At 40.6% G+C, this 18,806-nt stretch overlaps 1 protein-coding gene across 1 annotated transcript in view; it reads right to left on the bottom strand.

The window, feature by feature from the left end:
- The window catches only part of gabra2a (gamma-aminobutyric acid type A receptor subunit alpha2a), a 52,208-nt gene that overhangs the window by 17,971 nt on the left and 15,431 nt on the right, over positions 1-18,806 (bottom strand). The window contains exons 5-7 of the mRNA XM_064334789.1: positions 18,146-18,366; positions 15,392-15,474; positions 12,721-12,864 (exon numbers count right to left, since the gene is read on the bottom strand). Coding sequence (XP_064190859.1) covers positions 12,721-12,864; positions 15,392-15,474; positions 18,146-18,366 — 448 coding nt within the window. The remainder of the gene's footprint in view (positions 1-12,720; positions 12,865-15,391; positions 15,475-18,145; positions 18,367-18,806) is intronic.

Genomic DNA, 18,806 nt, shown 5'->3' with positions numbered 1-18,806 from the left:
AAATTTTGTATATACTAGTATAGGTACCTATGCCATAACAAGATATGGAATATATACCTATTTTTTCAGGGAAAACATTTTTTTTAAGGCCTCAAATATTTTTTTAGCATTTGTACTATAATGTCACAGTCTTGACTTAGTTTTTCCACAATTTTAAATGAGTAATCACATGTTTTCAAAAGTTCCTATGGCTTCAATTACGTTTTAGGGCTCAACTTAGGGTTAGGGTTATGAAAACGATAAGTCTGAGGGTCGAGGCAAGTTCACGGCTGTGTTCAGCAGGTTAAGAAAGGTTAGGACATTGGTTCTTTTTTGATTTTGGACGAGCCAAAATTTTGTATATACTAGTATAGGTACCTATGACCATAACAAGATATGGAATATATACTATTTTTTTCAGGGAAAACATTTTTTTTTTAAGGCCTCAAATATTTTTTTAGCATTTGTACTATGGAATTCACAGTCTTGACTTAGTTTTTCCACAATTTTAAATGAGTAATCACATGTTTTCAAAAGTTTCCTATGGCTTCAATTACGTTTTAAGGGCTCAACTTAGGGTTAGGGTTATGAAAACGATAAGTCTGAGGTCGAGGCAAGTTCACGGCTGTGTTCAGCAGTTAAAGAAAGGCTAGGACATTGGTTCTTTTTTGATTTTGGACGAGCCAAAAATTTTGTATATACTATATAGGTACCTATGGACCATAACAAGATATGGAATATATACTATTTTTCAGGGAAAACATTTTTTTTTAAGGCCTCAATATATTTTTTAGCATTTGTACTATGAATTCACAGTCTTGACTTAGTTTTTCCACAATTTTAAATGAGTAATCACATGTTTTCAAAAGTTCCTATGGCTTCAATTACGTTTTAGGGCTCGACTTAGGGTTAGGGTTATGAAAACGATAAGTCTGAGGGTCGAGGCAAGTTTACGGCTGTGTTCAGCAGGTTAAAGAAAGGTTAGGACACTGGTTCTTTTTTGATTTTGGACGAGCCAAATATTTTGTATATACTAGTATAGGTACCTATGACCATAACAGATATGGAATATATACTATTTTTTCAGGGAAAACATTTTTTTTTTAAGGCCTCAAATAATTTTTTAGCATTTGTACTATGAATTCACAGTCTTGACTTAGTTTTTCCACAATTTTAAATGAGTAATCACATGTTTTCAAAAGTTCCTATGGCTTCAATTACTGTTTTAGGGCTCAACTTAGGGTTAGGGTTATGAAAACGATAAGTCTGAGGGTCGAGGCAAGTTCACGCGGCTGTGTTCAGCAGGTTAAAGAAAGGTTAGGACATGGTTCTTTTTTGATTTTGGACGAGCCAAAAATTTTGTATATACTAGTATAGGTACCTATGACCATAACAAGATATGGAATATATACATATTTTTTCAGGGAAAACATTTTTTTTTAAGGCCTCAAATATATTTTTTAGCATTTGTACTATGGAATTCACAGTCTTGACTTAGTTTTTTCCACAATTTTAAATGAGTAATCACATGTTTTCAAAAGTTCCTATGGCTTCAATTACGTTTTAGTGCTCAACTTAGGGTTAGGGTTATGAAAACGATAAGTCTGAGGGTCGAGGCAAGTTACGGCTGTGTTCAGCAGGTTAAAGAAAGGTTAGGACATGGTTCTTTTTTGATTTTGGACGAGCCAAAAATTTTGTATATACTAGTATAGGTACCTATGACCATAACAAGATATGGAATATACTTTTTTTCAGGGAAAACATTTTTTTTTTAAGGCCTCAAATATATTTTTTAGCATTTGTACTATGGAATTCACAGTCTTGACTTAGTTTTTCCACAATTTTAAATGAGTAATCACATGTTTTCAAAAGTTCCTATGGCTTCAAATACGTTTTAGGGCTCAACTTAGGGTTAGGGTTATGAAAACGATAAGTCTGAGGGTAGAGGCAAGTTTACGGCTGTGTTCAGCAGGTTAAAGAAAGGTTGAACATTGGTTCTTTTTTGATTTTGGACGAGCCAAAAATTTTGTATATACTAGTATAGGTACCTATGACCATAACAAGATATGGAATATATACTAATTTTTTCAGGGAAAACATTTTTTTTTTTAAGGCCTCAAATATATTTTTTAGCATTTGTACTATGGAATTCACAGTCTTGACTTAGTTTTTTCCACAATTTTAAATGAGTAATCACATGTTTTCAAAAGTTCCTATGGCTTCAATTACGTTTTAGGGCTCAACTTAGGGTTAGGGTTATGAAAACGATAAGTCTGAGGGTCGAGGCAAGTTTACGGCTGTGTTCAGCAGGTTAAGAAAGGTTAGGACATTGGTTCTTTTTTGATTTTGGACGAGCCAAAAATTTTGTATATACTAGTATAGGTACCTATGACCATAACAAGATATGGAATATATACTATTTTTTCAGGGAAAACATTTTTTTTTAAGGCCTCAAATATATTTTTAGCATTTGTACTATGGAATTCACAGTCTTGACTTAGTTTTTCCACAATTTTAAATGAGTAATCACATGTTTTCAAAAGTTCCTATGGCTTCAATTACGTTTTAGGGCTCAACTTAGGGTTAGGGTTATGAAAACGATAAGTCTGAGGGTCGAGGCAAGTTTCACGGCTGTGTTCAGCAGGTTAAGAAAGGTTAGGACATGGTTCTTTTTTGATTTTGGACGAGCCAAAATTTTGTATATACTAGTATAGGTACCTATGACCATAACAAGATATGGAATATATACTATTTTTTCAGGGAAAACATTTTTTTTTTAAGGCCTCAAATATATTTTTAGCATTTGTACTATGAATTCACAGTCTTGACTTAGTTTTTCCACAATTTTAAATGAGTATCACATGTTTTCAAAAGTTCCTATGGCTTCAATTATGTTTTAGGGCTCAACTTAGGGTTAGGGTTATGAAAACGATAAGTCTGAGGGTCGAGGCAAGTTCACGGCTGTGTTCAGCAGGTTAAAGAAAGGTTAGGACACTGGTTCTTTTTTGATTTTGGACGAGCCAAAATTTTGTATATACTAGTATAGGTACCTATGACCATAACAAGATATGAAATATATACCTATTTTTTCAGGGAAAACATTTTTTTTTTAAGGCCTCAAATATATTTTTTAGCATTTGTACTATGGAATTCACAGTCTTGACTTAGTTTTTCCACAATTTTAAATGAGTAATCACATGTTTTCAAAAGTTCCTATGGCTTCAATTACGTTTTAGGGCTCAACTTAGGGTTAGGGTTATGAAAACGATAAGTCTGAGGGTCGAGGCAAGTTCACGGCTGTGTTCAGCAGGTTAAAGAAAGGTTAGGACACTGGTTCTTTTTTGATTTTGGACGAGCCAAAAATTTTGTATATACTAGTATAGGTACCTATGACCATAACAAGATATGGAATATATACATATTTTTTCAGGGAAAACATTTTTTTTTAAGGCCTCAAATATATTTTTTAGCATTTGTACTATGGAATTCACAGTCTTGACTTAGTTTTTCCACAATTTTAAATGAGTAATCACATGTTTTCAAAAGTTCCTATGGCTTCAATTACGTTTTAGGGCTCAACTTAGGGTTAGGGTTATGAAAACGATAAGTCTGAGGGTCGAGGCAAGTTCACGGCTGTGTTCAGCAGGTTAAAGAAAGGTTAGGACATTGGTTCTTTTTTGATTTTGGACGAGCCAAAAATTTTGTATATACTAGTATAGGTACCTATGACCATAACAAATATGGAATATATACATATTTTTCAGGGAAAACTTTTTTTTTAAGGCCTCAAATATATTTTTAGCATTTGTACTATAATTCACAGTCTTGACTTAGTTTTTCCACAATTTTAAATGAGTATCACATGTTTTCAAAAGTTCCAATGGCTTCAATTATGTTTTAGGGCTCAACTTAGGGTTAGGGTTATGAAAACGATAAGTCTGAGGGTCGAGGCAAGTTCACGGCTGTGTTCAGCAGGTTAAAGAAAGGTTAGGACACTGGTTCTTTTTTGATTTTGGACGAGCCAAAAATTTTGTATATACTAGTATAGGTACCTATGACCATAACAAGATATGTAATATATACATATTTTTTCAGGGAAAACATTTTTTTTTTAAGCCCTCAAATATATTTTTTAGCATTTGTACTATACAGTTCACAGTCTTGACTTAGTTTTTCCACAATTTTAAATGAGTAATCACATGTTTTCAAAAGTTCCTATGGCTTCAATTACGTTTTAGGGCTCAACTTAGGGTTAGGGTTATGAAAACGATAAGTCTGAGGGTCGAGGCAAGTTTCACGGCTGTGTTCAGCAGGTTAAAGAAAGGTTAGGACATGGTTCTTTTTTGATTTTGGACGAGCCAAAATTTTGTATATACTAGTATAGGTACCTATGACCATAACAAGATATGAAATATATACCTATTTTTTCAGGGAAAACATTTTTTTTTAAGGCCACAAATATATTTTTTAGCATTTGTACTATGGAATTCACAGTCTGGACTTAGTTTTTCCACAATTTTAAATGAGTAATCACATGTTTTCAAAAGTTCCTATGGCTTCAATTACGTTTTAGGGCTCAACTTAGGGTTAGGGTTATGAAAACGATAAGTCTGAGGGTCGAGGCAAGTTCACGGCTGTGTTCAGCAGGTTAAAGAAAGGTTAGGACACTGGTTCTTTTTTGATTTTGGACGAGCCAAAAATTTTGTATATACTAGTATAGGTACCTATGACCATAACAAGATATGAAATATATACCTATTTTTTCAGGGAAAACATTTTTTTTTAAGGCCTCAAATATATTTTTTAGCATTTGAACTATTCAATTCACAGTCTTGACTTAGTTTTTCCACAATTTTACATGAGTAATCACATGTTTTCAAAAGTTCCTATGGCTTCAATTATGTTTTAGGGCTCAACTTAGGGTTAGGGTTATGAAAACGATAAGTCTGAGGGTCGAGGCAAGTTCACGGCTGTGTTCAGCAGGTTAAAGAAAGGTTAGGACACTGGTTCTTTTTTGATTTTGGACGAGCCAAAATTTTGTATATAAAACGAAGTCTGAGGTCGAGGCAAGTTCACGGCTGTGTTCAGCAGGTTAAAAAAGGTTAGGACACTGGTTCTTTTTTGATTTGGACGAGCCAAAAATTTGATATACTAGTATGTACCTATGACCATAACAAGATATGATATATACTATTTTTCAGGGAAACATTTTTTTAAGCCTCAAATATTTTTTAGCATTTGTACTATACATTCACAGTCTTGACTTAGTTTTTCCACAATTTTAAATGAGTATCACATGTTTCAAAAGTTCCTATGGCTTCAATTATGTTTAGGCTCAACTTAGGTTAGGTTATGAAACGATAAGTCTGAGGGTCGAGGCAAGTTCACGCTGTGTTCAGCAGGTTAAGAAGGTTAGGACATGGTTCTTTTTGATTTGGACGAGCCAAAATTTGTATATACTAGTATAGGTACCTATGACATACAAGATATGAATATATACCTATTTTTTCAGGAAACATTTTTTTTTAAGCCCAAATATTTTTTAGCATTGTACTATACATTCACGTCTGACTTAGTTTTTCCACAATTTTAAATGAGTAATCACATGTTTCAAAAGTTCCTATGGCTTCATTATGTTTAGGCTCAACTTAGGGTTAGGGTTATGAAAACGATAAGTCTGAGGGTCGAGGCAAGTTCACGGCTGTGTTCAGCAGGTTAAGAAGGTTAGGACATGGTTCTTTTTGATTTTGGACGAGCCAAAAATTTGTATTATGTATAGTACCTAGCCATAACAATATGAAATATACTATTTTTCAGGAAAACATTTTTAAGCCTCAAATATTTTTAGCATTGTACATCATTCACAGTCGACTTAGTTTTTCCACATTTAATGAGTATCACATGTTCAAAGTTCTATGCTTCATTATGTTTTAGGCTCAACTTAGGGTTAGGTTATGAAACGATAAGTCTGAGGGTCGAGGCAGTTCACGCTGTGTTCAGCAGGTTAAAGAAAGGTTAGGACATGGTTCTTTTTGATTTTGGACGAGCCAAAATTTTGTATATCTAGTATAGGTACCTATGACCATAACAAGATATGGAATATATACTATTTTTCAGGGAAAACATTTTTTTTAAGCCCCAAATATATTTTTAGCATTTGTACTATAATTCACAGTCTGACTTAGTTTTTCCACAATTTAAATGAGTAATCACAGTTTTCAAAAGTTCTATGGCTTCAATAGTTTTAGGGCTCAACTTAGGGTTAGGGTTATGAAAACGTAAGTCTGAGGGTCGAGGCAAGTTCACGGCTGTGTTCAGCAGGTTAAGAAAGGTTAGACATGGTTCTTTTTGATTTTGGACGAGCCAAAAATTTTGTATTCTAGTATAGGTACCTAGACCATAACAAGATATGAATATTACTATTTTTTCAGGAAACATTTTTTTAAGGCTCAAATATTTTTAGCATTGTACTATCAATCACAGTCTTGACTTAGTTTTTCCACAATTTTAAATGAGTAATCACATGTTTTCAAAAGTCCTATGGCTTCAATTATGTTTTAGGGCTCAACTTAGGGTTAGGGTTATGAAAACGATAAGTCTGAGGGTCGAGGCAAGTTCACGGCTGTGTTCAGCAGGTTAAAGAAAGGTTAGGACATTGGTTCTTTTTGATTTTGGACGAGCCAAAAATTTTGATATACTATTATAGGTACCTATGACCATAACAAGATATGTAATATATACTATTTATTCAGGGAAAACATTTTTTTTTAAGCCTCAAATAATTTTTTAGCATTTGTACTATACATTCACAGTCTTGACTTAGTTTTTCCACAATTTTAAATGAGTAATCACATGTTTCAAAAGTTCCTATGGCTTCAATTAGTTTTAGGGCTCAACTTAGGGTTAGGGTTATGAAAACGATAAGTCTGAGGGTCGAGGCAAGTTTACGGCTGTGTTCAGCAGGTTAAAGAAAGGTTAGGACATTGGTTCTTTTTTGATTTTGGACGAGCCAAAAATTTTGTATTTTCTAGTATAGGTACCTATGACCATAGCAAGATATGGAATATATACCTATTTTTTCAGGGAAAACATTTTTTTTTTAAGGCCTCAAATACATTTTTTAGCATTTGTACTATACAGTTCACAGTCTTGACTTAGTTTTTCCACAATTTTAAATGAGTAATCACATGTTTTCAAAAGTTCCTATGGCTTCAATTATGTTTTAGGGCTCAACTTAGGGTTAGGGTTATGAAAACGATAAGTCTGAGGGTCGAGGCAAGTTCACGGCTGTGTTCAGCAGGTTAAGCTTCTTTGGAGCACGGGTTTTAATAGTGGCACTGTTGTATAAAGTTCCTGAAGAAAAACATGGATGAGTTTACCACCACATCTTCTAATAAAAGCCCAAGTCTCGTGGCAGATAGCATCCACAGGATGACCCTACCATCCACAGATCGGTACAGAAGATCAGCCTGCAGTCAGAGTCTAGCATGAAGTAACTCATGTTACCACAGGGTGGCAGCACTACGCTTCAAATGGCAAGCACTTCGTTTGGGCGACATCGCGGCAAACGTACGGCTAACCAGCTAGCTGGGAAAAAAAGTTATCTATTATACAGAATGTTTTTTAAACTGAAACTATTTAACTAGCTGTACAAACACACACACACACACACTACATACTACGTGTATACTCTGGTACCTTGAGGTAGCTTAGTAATCGGTGGTCAGCATTCTTTACTGAAAGGAAGGACGTGGTCACCCCAAGTTTCTTTAGCCAGTAAGTGACATCACTTTCATTATGCCGAGTACCCTTCTCAGGAAGGACATCAGACGTAGGAATAGTCCAAATATGGTACTTAAAATTCTATGAGACAGGATAATTTCTGCAGAGATTGCATAGAAATAATGATGCACAGCAGCAAGACTTCATGCAACTTACGTTCCAACAGCTTCCACCATTTTATCCAGCCAACATCTATTGCCATTTCAACTGGGGCATTAATTTGTCAATGAAGTGCAATCAAAATGGGCAAACAAAGATAAAATTCGAAACCGTCCGGATGGCCATTTCTCTGATCAGAACGGGAAATATAAATACTACCTTTATCGCGATGGCGGCGGTGGCAGCAGCACAAAAGTAATTCTGTGAAAAATTCTAGTATGTGTATGAAGATGTGATTTTGAATGTGTGTAGAATGTCCGAATGGCAGTAAAACTGTTCCTACTGTGTGAAGAGAACGCATTCCTGCATTTCACTCCATAAAGAACTCTAATGGTGGGGCTAGTATGTGAAATAACACCCTCAGTATTTATGTATACCCCATTATATGGTATTCCTAGCCACTGGCTGAAGGTTAGTTAAGTATTAATAACCTTTTTAAGAGTAGGTTTCCTGTAACTCCACTGCTTTCAATAACCAGTAGTGAGAACATTCTAATCACATATTTGTGATCTCACGCCTCAAGGGGTTAGCTAGCTATTTTCCGGTTCAAGAACACATGCGCGCTCACTTAACAACACGAATATATTACATCTACGAGTGTGAATGGACTGCATTCACATTTCATTCATAGAGTGGCCACTCCAACGCTGAGCAACTTATAATGTAGGACAGAAGTGGGAGACAGCATGCGAAGCTAAACAAGTTTCAAATGTTTCAAATTGTATTAACAGCAATGTTCAAGGGCACAACGTTTCAAGCCTTTCAGAGACAGGAAGTACCGAGGGTCAGAGCGACTGAGAGCCTCGTGTCTATGACAGAGACGAACACGAAAAGCACAAAGAACGAGCCAATCACTGACTTACCCACCCCCCCGTGACGCAGACCGTTAATCCCGCCAGCTGGCCGCGGCGAGCTCGGCTCTGGAACGTCGGGCGCGCGGCGGGTCTTCCCGCCAAATCTGGAGCGATTTTTGGCGTTCCCGCCGCCTACGCGCTCTGCGCGGGGGGCCTTTTGGTTTGTCGCCGGGTTCCACGCCAGCCGGGCGGCTCTCAGCAGTTTAGCATGAAGCCGCGTTCCCCGGCCCGCCGATCCTGAGCGCCGTAATACCCCAGAACTAAACCCCCCCAACCCCGTCTGTCTGTCGCGCCGAGCAACAACACACAGCTGCGAGATTCGCTTGGCCAGAGCTTTCGGGCAAATCCCAAATTCGCGTCTGTCTTTCCCAGTGGGGTCGGGACAGAGGTCACCAGAAGGCCGAAGCCTGCGGTTTGAACGGCTGGAGAAATCGCTGATCCCCCGGATCAGCCGGAGGACGACCGACTCGCACCGGTGCACTAGAAATGCACCTCTGCAGCTCAGGGTTTTGCTTTGGCTGCTTTAACAGCATTTGCATTTTACGCATTGTGCAGATACTCTTATCCGGAGAATTTGTACAGCTCGCATGGCTGTGTGCATCCCTTCCTGTGTGCGTGCATGCGTGCGTGCGGGCGTGTGTGCATGCACGCAGTCTGTTCAGGCAGCTGGACATTTACTAAAGCAGTTCTGGGTAAATACCTTGCTCAGGGGTACAATGATAGTGCCCCACCTGTGAATTAAGCCTCAGCATTTCAGTTGTGTACATTTTCAACAAACCGAGCTCCCTGACTATTGTGTATACACCAGCTATTAATAATGCATTCATAATAATGTTATGGATGTAGTGCTTTTCTTACTTGGTGTTGAAAGCCCTTGGCAAAATAAAAATAGCTTGAAGCAGGATAAATAAAACCGAATGCAACAGAATAAATGAAACATGGGTTAAAGTGGCTGTGCACATGCACAAAGACTATTATTAAAATTAAAAAAATAAACCAGGGCCATTTAACAGTAGAAGTTCAAACACGCCTGGTTAAAAATGATATGCGTCACAGCACTATTGTGTTCAAAGGACCACATTCACTGACTCTGGGTTCGATTGCTTGTCCTGCTTCACCTTTTGTGATGTCACAATGGAGGTGTTTTCTTGATTTATCCCCAGGAAAACTTGGTAGTTTAGGCAAAGAATCTATAACTAATCAGATGGCAACAGCAGTTTCTGGTATTATCAGTATGACTTAACCGCTCATGAATATTCTTGAGAAGGTGTGCCCTGCAACAGAATATCAATTGCCACAGTATTGTTCTCGGTCACGCGCCGCCATGAATATTCATAAGATGCATCAATTCGCGATGTTTCGGTTTCAATGGTGGCGAGAGGCAGAGCATTAAACGTTAATAACGTGCGGCTGCGAATCTAGGGCGTCTGTAAATTCCGCGGTTTTAGTTCGACCGAGCGAACAGGCCGCCGTCAATAGCAGCGGAGCACGCGGGGAGATGGCGCACTGGAGCAGACAACCCTTCGGAGCAGGAGGAAGCCTGCGTGTGCATCATTACTGAGGGCACAAAGCCTCGAGTGTGAGCTTTTCTTGGAGACAAATTGACGAGGCCTCTGGTACCGAGCGCTCGGGAGGCTGCCGCATTCTCTGCCATGCGGCTTCGAGGAAAAAACAAGACCAAATCAATCAATCGGGCCGACGCTTGATGCCGGGAACTCAAGCTAACACCGATCCAAAGATCCCAAGCTCACATTGATTCAGGGATCTCGAGCTGGATGGTTGTTTTTTTTTTTTTCTTAGTCTTTTTCACTGAGAGAAAAAGAAATTCTAAAGGATTAAGAGGTCAGTGGAAAATAAAAAGGGAAGGAAGGCGATGGTGAATCACACGACTCGGTTTTCTTTAGCTCAGCCAGAGGCGTGGATTTGCTCCTGCCTAAAATGGAGCGACAGTAGCCCAGTAGAGTGGCGCAGCGGCTTGCGTAACCTCCCCCTGTGCACTTATCCAATAGGAAAACAATACAGAGCTCCACCCCTGCACTCTGTCCAAAATGCACTGATATACACAAAAGTGACCTGATGTACACTGAAATGCTCTGATGTACACTGAAATGCTCTGATGTACACTGAAATGCTCTGATGTACACTGAAATGCCCTGATGTACACTGAAATGCTCTGATGTACACTGAAATGCCCTGATGTACACTGAAATGCTCTGATGTACACTGAAATGCCCTGATGTACACTGAAATGTTGAGGTACACTGAATGCTGACACTGAAATGCTCTGATGTACACTGAAATGCCTGATGTACACTGAAATGCCCTGATGTACACTGAAATGCTCCTGATGTACACTGAAATGCCCTGATGTACACTGAAATGCCCTGATGTACACTGAAATGCCCTGTTGTACACTGAAATGCTCTGATGTACACTGAAATGTTCTGATGTACTCTGAAATGCCCTGATGTACACTGAAATGCTCTGATGTACACTGAAATGCCCTGATGTACACTGAAATGCTCTGATGTACACTGAAATGCCCTGATGTAACTGAAATGCTCTATGTACACTGAAATGCCCTGATGTACTATGTGCCACTGATGAACACTTGTAAAGCTTTGTACTTATATGTTTTTGTTATGAAAGTTGATGAATGTACCGTAATATCTCTGTTATGCTCTGCAGTGAACACATCCTTGCAAAGCTGCAGTCCGGAAATTGCCTGGAGTGGCAAACACATCCGTACGATGCTGTGCCCTCAGGATTTCTTTGAGTGGAAAATGTGTCTCACAATTTTCTCATTGTGTGGGGGAAAAAAGACCCATTCAGAAGGCACCCAGGAAGGAAGTTATGGGTTGGGAAATAAATATACACCATTAAAATTATGGTGAAGAATTAATAATAATATTAATAATCTCATCACAGTGTTGTTAGTAAAACAAAATACGCATGCACAGCCTGGGCATGATAAAAAAAACAATGATAATAGTTTGAATGTTTTTATCAGGTTACTATTCTTTATTAATTGTATTGTGAATGCAGCATTACAGTGGACAGCCCAGTCGGCTTCTTCAGGCATAAAAGAAGACGTGGATAAACGCCTGCTCCCTTCGTCCCAGTGACGCAGGGAACGGCGCTCGGCGTTAGCGCTGAGTCTTTAACAAGCAGAGAGCCCCAGACCGTCCCCCGGCGGCTGTGTTTCGCGTCAGAGGGCCGGGGGAGGGGGGGGCAGGGGGGGACCCCCTGCAGCGGAAACGCTGGGTACACCTGAGAGACGGGTCGGAGGTGAAGGCGGCCTCGCCGCGTGAAAGCCAATCATTCGGTTAGCCGAACGGCTTCCGGCACACTTTCCTGCGCCGGGCTTCGCGGAAAAGGCTCCGCAGGGGTTAGCTTTTTATGTTTGCGGTTTGCGGAAAAAAACACCGCGTGCTGCATACGAGAGAAACAATTTCGCCCATTAAGAAATAACAATTGCGATGCTGGAGGAACAGCAGGGGCACCTGAAGGTACAATTAGAGACAATCCATATGGATACATGGAATTAATAGCCTATGAGGTACAATCATAATACGATGTGATCCGTGATCTATGTGGATATAATAATGTAATCTATGTGGTCCCCTGAAACCGGGTAGGGTAGGAATGATGAAATAACATAATTAATTCCATCCAGTCTAAAAATCCACATAACCCCTGGAATAGTGGGAAGTTTAGAGGCACACCTGTGCAGCGGGGTAGGGTATACCTGTGCAGTGGGGCGGGGCACACCTGTGCAGTGGGGCGGGGCACACCTGTGCAGTGGGGCGGGGCACACCTGTACAGTGGGGCGGGGCACACCTGTACAGTGGGGCGGGGCACAGGGCACACCTGTGCAGTGGGGCAGGGCCCGCCTGTGCAGTGGGGCGAGGTGGGGCAAGCACACCTGTGCTGTGCTGGAACATACCTGTGCTGGACTTGATGGTTTCTTCGCCGACTGTCTGTCCGAGCAGGTCGTACTGATTCAGCCGCGACCCGTCCGGCGCCACGTCCACGGAATTGGAGGCGTTCCGCGTCCAGACGTACGTCACCTCGGTGATCGTGTAGGCATCTGCGGAGGAGGGCGAAAAGAGGAAACCCGCTCCCGTCAGAAAGGTCCGGAACCGTGGACCTCGGACACAAAATGGGGGGACACAACTTTGAGTCAATCTGTGTGAAGGGGAAGCTTTTCTGGGACGGACTTAGGAGGGGAAAATCTCCAAAACTTGAAAAAAACACTGAAAAATATTTGGTGCGATTGGAAAGTAGGAGTCTCTGCAGTCTACAGTTATTTGAGATTCTGTAGAAAATGTTAATTTATGTTAAACGTACGTACTGTAGGCAAAAACACAAAACAATATTTATTTTCAATGTGAATTGTTATAAAGCCCAGATCAAAGCTCATTTCTCAGGAGCCTGCTGTGATTTTATTTCTTCATTTAGTTTATCCTCATTAAATTTATTCATTTGTTTATAAGTAACTGGCTGGTTCTGCAAGGTTCTTTTGAACCAGTGACTAACTGCATCCTTTGTTCCTTGATGGTCTGCTCTGATGGCAAACAAATGGTAGACTGAAACACACCTTCAAAGCATTCAAAATGCTGTGGTACTTCAAATATAAACCGGCAGCTCTTGATGTCGCTGGAATCGGACGTACGCGGAACATTTGGGCGAGATTTACGAGAGCAGCATTCTGAGACCGTGCTCTTCAAACGGATTCACCAAACAAACAACACGAAACCGAGGAAAAAAGAACACAGGACAAAGCACAGAAGAATATGTCTTCAGACTTCATCTTTGTGAAACTAGGTGGAATGTGAGCAATTAAAGGATGTAATTCTTCTTATTTTCTTCTTCCTCCTCTTCCTCCTCCGCCTCCTCCTCCTGAGCTGTGGTTCTGCTGTAAGGCTATATCGGACAGCACCAATTCAGTCACCAAAACCCATCGACATTGACCACATGGTGGCACTACAACAGGGAGATTAACATTTTGGCCTATATCTCAGTAACCATAAGGCCTAGAAGCATGGTCTTTTTTTGGCAGATTCCCTGAATCATGCAGAATCCAACACAAGCACATGTAACACATGCGAGCACTTCCTGCCACACTGCTTGTGACTACAATATTATTATTACTAATTACCAAACAAACAAAAAAACACGTCAGTCCATTAAAGGACTTCACTTCACATCACCGATTTAGTGTTGGACCGAATTTAAAAGCAGTTTCAACCTGGCGCAGGCAACCCATGTGAAAATCCGAGCTTCGACTGAAAGCGTAGCTACGCATGACAGTGGAGCGCACAACAGTTTATCAGGGATGAAATAATTTCTCATTTCCTTCTGAGGGGGCCCTGGGGAGAGAGGGACGATGATGAGACACACGGGTGCCCCGTCACACTTTTACACCCCCCCCCCCCCCCGCCCCCACATCCGCTCGTCCAGGAACGGGAACCAGGGTGCGGAAAACAGTCTTTACTCTGCGGCGAATCGAACGGGCTACGCTAGTGAAAAATAACCCCCTCTGACCTGTGCATCGGTTGGAATGATGCCACTCGTGTTTATAAGTGTCAGATGGCCTTCGGAAGGTAAAGCGGGAGGTTAGAAAAACAGAGATGGGGGGGTGGGAGTGGGGAGGGTGACTGAACATTCGCCTGAGTGATTACTGATGTGGAGATGGCTATTGCCGTGGCAACTGCCGCTGTGACTGGCGTACGGATGGGAAGGCGCCACGCTGGCTCCTGTCTGCGGCAACGCTCACCAAAGCCATGGCGAAAATATATTAAAAATAAAAATAAAAAAAGATGTGAGAGCTTTAAAATGAGCCACAGCCAGTTTTTTTTTTCTCTGCTTTTTCAGTTCCTGAAAAGGCAGGGATAACATTTTCACGACTAAAGGCGGTCTACTTAAAATAATGGCTTGAATAAAGGCTATTACGCGTGTTCCCGCGCTTTCTGGTGAAGCGGCGGAGAGAACCGGTCCGCGTTCCCCGCAGAACAAAAGGACTGCAGTCAGGACTAAGCTAATTCACACTGCGCGACTGCGTTCTGCGCTCAATAAACCCGACAAATAGCCGACTGCAAGCGCTGAGGGGAGAGACGGCTATGGAAAAACACGCTTTCATGTGTGCATCTGTGCTGTATTTTTCTTTTTTTTATGATGCAAAGTGCACTATTTGAAATGTGCTTATATTTCACATAAGATGAACAATAATGGTGCATATTAATATAACCCTTTGAAATATTTCTATAACCTTAATATAAATAACCTTGAAGCAGTGTGCACTATACACAGTTTTTTTTCATTTCCATTTTTTTTTTTCCACAGTCCAAAAAACCAATGCACCAGGTGATGAAGGGAAAACCTGTTTGTGCTCAGGGAACAGTCCCGTTGGCTTGTGAACCGCAACCTTGGATAAAATTTGTAGTGCGTATTTATTACGATGTGAGGGCGAGTTTAGTTTCAGTTCTAGCAATCACAGAATTCCAGCATGTTCTGCAACTCTTTGGGAATGTATGGTGAGTGCAGGCTGTTGATTCGCATGCTTTAAAGATTAGGGCGCAGAGATCACTCTGACTGCCGCCCGTGTGCATACTTACAACTGCCGAACTTCAGTGGGCAGGAGTGGGAGTCCATGGGGAAGTCCTCCAAGTGCATGGGACACTCTGCCTGCACCGTCAGCCTGGGTTAACACACACACACGCACACACACACACACACGTGCACACACACGCACAAACACGCACACGCACGCAGGCACACACGTACACACACACACATATTATAATTAGCATTACATACTGATGTTAAGACACTGGGCCTCATTCACAAAACCTTTCTTAAATAATTCTTACTTTTGTTCTGAAAAAAGGTTCCTACAAAAAACCGATATGGGATTCATGACACGCGCAGACATTTTGTTTTTGCGCATATCCCAGGTGTATGCGATGATGTATGCTGACTGTTTGTACATTTCAAGCGCAATTATGTTCATGGCATTAGCATAAGGAAACAGCCATGAACAAATACAGATTTAAAAAAAAAAAAATATATATATATATATATATATATATATATATAATATTATATATATATATATATATATATATATATATATATATATATATATATATATATATACTATATATATATATATATATAAATAAATATTATTATATTATTATTATATATATATATATATATATGTTATATATATATATATATATATATATGTATATATATATATATATATATATATATATATATGAATTCCGAAATGTTCCTGGAAATATTCCTACCCACAGTTTACGATCAAATGTGATCGTAAAGAGAAAATCATATAAAAAGTCCATCATATGGATTTCTTTTTTTATGTATAAACAGCTTTATTTAGTTTCCAGTTTTATGCATAAACATGCGCAAGTTAATTAACAAGTTTATAGCATGCAGCCTCAGGTTACTACGGAAATCAATTATTTGGGGGTGTGTGCATGCACAGAATTTCTAAAGGAAATTCCCAGACAGTGTTGGGAATCTTTATGCACCTTATGTGATTAATCTAGCATCACCATGCATAAGTGCTCTGCCAGGGGATAAAGTCCTCCCTTTCACAGAGGGCAGACTACCACCTGACACCCCCTCTCCCCGAACAGCAAAGGAACCTCATTTGCCTTCTAGACCCAGAAGTGATACAGCAGATGGGGAGGGGGGAGGGGAGGGGGGTGCTCATATTCCCCCCATAAGTCACAGTTTTATTGAGGAGGCGGCTTCATGTACAACTGGCAGATCGATGGGGGCGGGGAGAGGGGGGGCTGGGGGGCAAGGACGGGGGGCTGGGGGGTTATCGGAACACTGTCTCACACATTCATCACCTGAGAGAAAGGAGCCACAGCGGTAAATCAGACCCCCCCCCGGGATATTATTTATATGTGCAAATATTGTGCACATTATGGGTATTGTATTTTATATAGATGATGAAAAGAAAGAAATGTTATTTTAGAAATGCACAAAAATGTATGCCCATAAAGAATCTTCCTCAGCTAAAATAATTCCCGTTGGAAGCAGGGAGAGCAACTATGAACTGAGAAATGCAAAGTCTTCGTTCAGCTTGAAATCGTTGTCAAAGCAACTGAAATAATTGTTACCTGAAGCGATGTTGTGCAAAACTAATTGCCAACTGATTTTTTTTATTTATTTCATCTCCGCAGAAAACAAACATTCACGGAAAATTCGCAAACAAACAGCATAGCAACGACGGCGGCACGGATTTGGCAAAGTGCAACAAACAAGAAACAAGGGTCAAAGGTCATGTAAACAAGTGCATGTTGTTAAGGGACCCAGTATGTCCTCCAACCTTAAAGGGCTACCCCAGTCTGAAACTGACTAGCAGTGTTTAATGGAAGCACACAGAGGGAACACAAAAATCAAAAATGGCTAATGGTCCATTTAAGGAAGATATTTTTTTTTTTGGAAACCGGAATGTCATCAACTATTTTGGCAATGGTGGGCTGTACTGTATGGGAAGACAGCCTTCAGTCATGGAATGGACACATCCTGCAAAAAAATCAAAGGGATGCTCAACAGTATCTTTTTCCTCGCTGGGGAGTCTTTTTTTATTTTTATTTTTACCTCAATTAATTGCTTTTGGGGGGGTTTTGGGTCTGGTTTTTTTGCCCAGTTTTGTATTTCCTCTGTACAGCATCTTTGTGACAGTGTCTCTGTAAAAAGCGCTATACGAATGAAGTTGAGCAGAGTACACTCATGCCCTGTTGGGACAAAGCATGCCTATTTTTATAACAGCAATATCAGCAGGGCTCAGGGCTTGGAACTGGCTACATAAGTACACATGTTTGGAGATGAGTGTTCTGCAATTGTATTTACCCGTAACAGCTTGAGTTATTTGACGCTACACATTTCATTGATTGTGGCTACTTACTCTATATTATGTCTGAACACATGAACGCGGACAGTTTTCTTGCTCAAACTGTTGTAATAACAGATTATCATGAATACGAGCAAACGGTGAAAAGGGTGCTGAGCTATAATGGCAGACATAGTTAGCTAACGGACCGTGAATGTTTTGGCTCAAACTATCCATCCATCCATTATCTATACCCGCTTATCCTGGGCAGGGTCACAAGGGGTGCTGGAGCCTATCCCAGCGTGGGCTGGGCGAGAGGCGGGAATACACCCTGGACAGGCCACCAATCTATCGCAGGGCACACACACACCATTCACTCACAATTCATTCACTCACACACTCTGGCTCAAACTAACCCTTATAAAATAAATAAATGCCATAAAAAGGTGTCAAGGGTGAAATCGGGGTGGGCGGGCGTGTTAAGGTGGCGTACCTCATGGTGTAAAGCAGCGTTCCGTCCTCCATGATCCTCAGCAGCTTGTTGGGCATGGTCATGTTGTGCGCCACCGACTTCTTCCCGTTGTGGAAGAAGGTGTCGGGCGTCCAGATCTTGCTGGCCATCAGGTTGTTCAGGCGCAGGATGTTCATGGGGCCGTGGAACTTCAACCGCTCGTCCTTCCAGCTCTGCCGGAAGAACACGTCGACCGTGTACTCCTGCGGACGGACACGAGAGAATGGTGACTGTCCCGTGGACGAGCACGAGAGAAAGGTGACTGTCCTGTAAACAGACGTGAGTCAATAATGACTGTCCTGTAAATAGACATGAGAAAATGGTGACTCCTGTAAACAGACATGCGAAAATAATGACCGTACTGTATACAGACGGGAGACAATAATGACTGTCCTGTAAACGGAAGTGAGACCATGGCGATTGTCACGCGGACAGAGATGGAACAGTGATGATACACGTCAGATTGAGAGCCTATGAGTCAATACCATGACAACGTGCGATCCAATCGTCTCGGGGAAAAAGGTCAGGAGATCTGATCGATATTCCTCACCAGGAATAAGAGGGGTGAATAAATGGCAATGTCTTTCTAGCAAATTCTGTGGCAGTGTAATGTGCTCGGAGGACACACAGGTAATGTCTACAA

Source organism: Anguilla rostrata, chromosome 5 (genome assembly GCF_018555375.3).
Source record: "Anguilla rostrata isolate EN2019 chromosome 5, ASM1855537v3, whole genome shotgun sequence".
Taxonomy (NCBI): Eukaryota; Metazoa; Chordata; class Actinopteri; order Anguilliformes; family Anguillidae; genus Anguilla; species Anguilla rostrata.
This window is presented reverse-complemented; position numbering and strand designations above follow the sequence as displayed.